The sequence below is a fragment of the Penaeus monodon genome, chromosome 33 (assembly GCF_015228065.2).
Source record: "Penaeus monodon isolate SGIC_2016 chromosome 33, NSTDA_Pmon_1, whole genome shotgun sequence".
In the NCBI taxonomy this organism is placed as follows: domain Eukaryota; kingdom Metazoa; phylum Arthropoda; class Malacostraca; order Decapoda; family Penaeidae; genus Penaeus; species Penaeus monodon.
In genome coordinates, this window is record NC_051418.1 from 10,967,593 (window position 1) to 10,970,461 (window position 2,869).

At 31.8% G+C, this 2,869-nt stretch overlaps 2 protein-coding genes across 2 annotated transcripts in view; one reads left to right on the plus strand and one right to left on the minus strand.

The window, feature by feature from the left end:
• The window catches only part of LOC119594021 (extended synaptotagmin-2-like), a gene marked incomplete at its 3' end in the record, with an annotated part of 82,615 nt that overhangs the window by 56,847 nt on the left and 22,899 nt on the right, over positions 1-2,869 (plus strand).
• The window catches only part of LOC119594022 (extended synaptotagmin-2-like), a gene marked incomplete at its 3' end in the record, with an annotated part of 15,454 nt that overhangs the window by 1,130 nt on the left and 11,455 nt on the right, over positions 1-2,869 (minus strand). Inside the window, 1 exon segment of the mRNA XM_037943051.1 lies at positions 2,243-2,254. Coding sequence (XP_037798979.1) covers positions 2,243-2,254 — 12 coding nt within the window.

Genomic DNA, 2,869 nt, shown 5'->3' on the forward strand with positions numbered 1-2,869 from the left:
TTCCATAAAGGTAAAATTTTACTATAATTTCTGCAAAATATCCTGGATTCCTTGAGAAATTAAATTTAAAAATCTAGAGGGAATCAACATTGTGACACCATTTAAGCAATACACCATAGTCCCAAAACAAATATGTAATTCTGTCCTTTGCCATCAGTACAGCAATCACATCTAGCACTATAAGCTCCTAATTCTGAACATCACCTTTCAATACAGAAAAATTACAAGCATAAAATACAGAGGGAAATGGTGAAGAAAATGTCTCATCACCACACACAAAGAGAAATAATTGATGCAAAGGCAGACCGTCTAACCATTAAAGTCTATCAGCTGTTTTGGGTTGTAAAAGTAGAAGTACAAGTGGAAAGATAATTCACTGAACTAAACACATCTGTCTAAGCAAGAGAAAGGGAACACGAGGAGAGATTCGGCATAAAGCTGTACTCAAACCTTGCTTTTCCGCCCAGAAAATTTAGGGCTCGCCCTTTCCTGGCATCCACAATTCCAAAAGATAAAGAGAAAAATAGTTAATTAAAATTGGCTGATATATACACATTGTAATCTCTGGATATAGTGCATGCATTGCATTACTTGACTCTGCTTTGATGTGAAAAAAATACATATAGATTCAAATTTGAAGATAAGAAAAACAATTTTGTAAATTCAGTACATATAGTCTAACAAGGACAAGATTACTTCACATAATGAAAATAATAAAATACTTCAGCTTTAGAAGTAAAACTATATGATGACAATGGACACATAACAGTTATCTTTTTTTATGGTTTTCAGTCAAATTGAAAATACTGTAATACTCATTCCAAGCAACACTTAGAAAGTCACCAACATTCATTCACAGCAACAATTCGACATCCATGGGACATGCAAACACAAAATAAAGTCCCAAAAGACAATTCAAACATTACTGACCACATTTTCACAAGAATAAAAGAAATGTAGTTCTATTTAATCAGGCATTGTTGGCTGGATCTGTTTGCAAAATCCCTCTCCATTCTTCATAGCATATTTTGATCATTTTCTTTTGCTGATTTGTCAAAGGAAAGTCAAGGCCTGAGTACAACACTTCATAACTAATCTGAAGACGTAATAAGTGCAAGAAATAAAAGGTTATCTAAAAAAAGACATCTTTTTGTGATCCATTATGATGGTAATTTTTTTAACGAAGAAAATGAAAAAAAAAAAATTATTTCACTACTCTGAAATATCAAATCTGTCATTTCTGTAAAAATAATTAAATTCCAACACCATATATATCTACAGGCCTAACACTTGATTTGACAATGGATGCAACACCCCATATTCTTAAAAGCTGCATACAAATTTGAGGCTGATGAGACAAGGGTCTCATCAGTATAACAGTCATATATGTTTGACTAAATAGACTATCAAGGAAAGGCTTTCTTATCTTATGAAGAAGGATTAGATATGCAAGAAAAGAAAATCTAAAGAAATATAGGAAAGGAAGAATTACTGTCAAATTAGTCATATACAATAAGGGTGAAAATGGCAAGACCACAAAACACCATTATCAATCCATTTGATAAAACCAGTCTAATAACAATGAATCTCTTTGACTACATTTACACCAATTATGCTCTTCACTAAGCAAACTGTTGAAAATACCTGCCATGTTATGGATTCTGTGGATATCATAATGTAATGATTAATATCACTCACACTCACTGTTGGCCATGCAGGATTTTTTTCCCAAACTGAAATTAATTAGCCAAAACAGATAATATACATAAAATTTGGAGATTTTAAAAATACATCAAATGTGAGTAAAGGTCATATGGGAGGAGCAAAAACATACATTATAAAACGTTAAACAAGTGAATGAATTCACATGAACATTCCAAACCCAAAATATACACAAATTAAAATCATCACATAGCAGGTTAGTTCACTCTTCTGTGGGGCCTGTGTAGACAGAGATATTGTACAATTAGCACCTGCAAAACAAGGATAGACACACTATGCAATTAATAGACTAAAACCTTACTCACCACAATAAAATATTCCCCACAACCAAATTGTCTCCCTGCATAAACCTCTACATGCAAATAAGGTTGTAAAGCAAAACTGATGACCAGTACTATTCAGAGGTAAAACATCAAAACACTTTCATCTCTGAAATCAAACAGTGACAAGACAAGAAAGCAAAACGAACTGCGACTAAGTGCGACATTCACAGGCATGCAATAACATTACACTTCTTTACCTTATGTGACGGCTGTTGAAGAGGATGAAGAAGAAGAGAACATATAGGCTGTGATTAATACTTGATACATGAATGAAAAACAGAAGTAAATTACAATTGAAATAAATAAAAGATAAGGAAAAATAGGCAAATACTTTTATACAATAACAGAAGCTAAATATCTTTATATAGTATATTTCATGCTTAGAACAATTAGTGATTGAATTTCAACAACAAATTCAATGCTTATTCCATAAGTGAATAAAATACAATTAAGTCATGCAGTATTCCTTGTAATATGCACATTACTGAACTACCAAATTTACATTCACATAGTAGATATACCAATCGAGAAAGGAATGGGTTAATCAACTAAAACGTTCCTATAAAAAAACTGAAGTACATGAAGTAGTGTTCATAAAAGGTCTTTGACTGTTCTTTGCAAGTCAGTCTATGATTTATGTAGTTGCCATATCTCATTGTTAATTAGAACATACATTTACAATGTTATTTACAATAAGAGACTGCAGTAATATAATAAAGTAATATTGCAATAAATCTTACTTATATATATTACACAGTACATGTATTTAACTGTAATTTAGGCAATCATTTGTTTGCTGTCAGTGCATCAGTTGTGAAGGACCA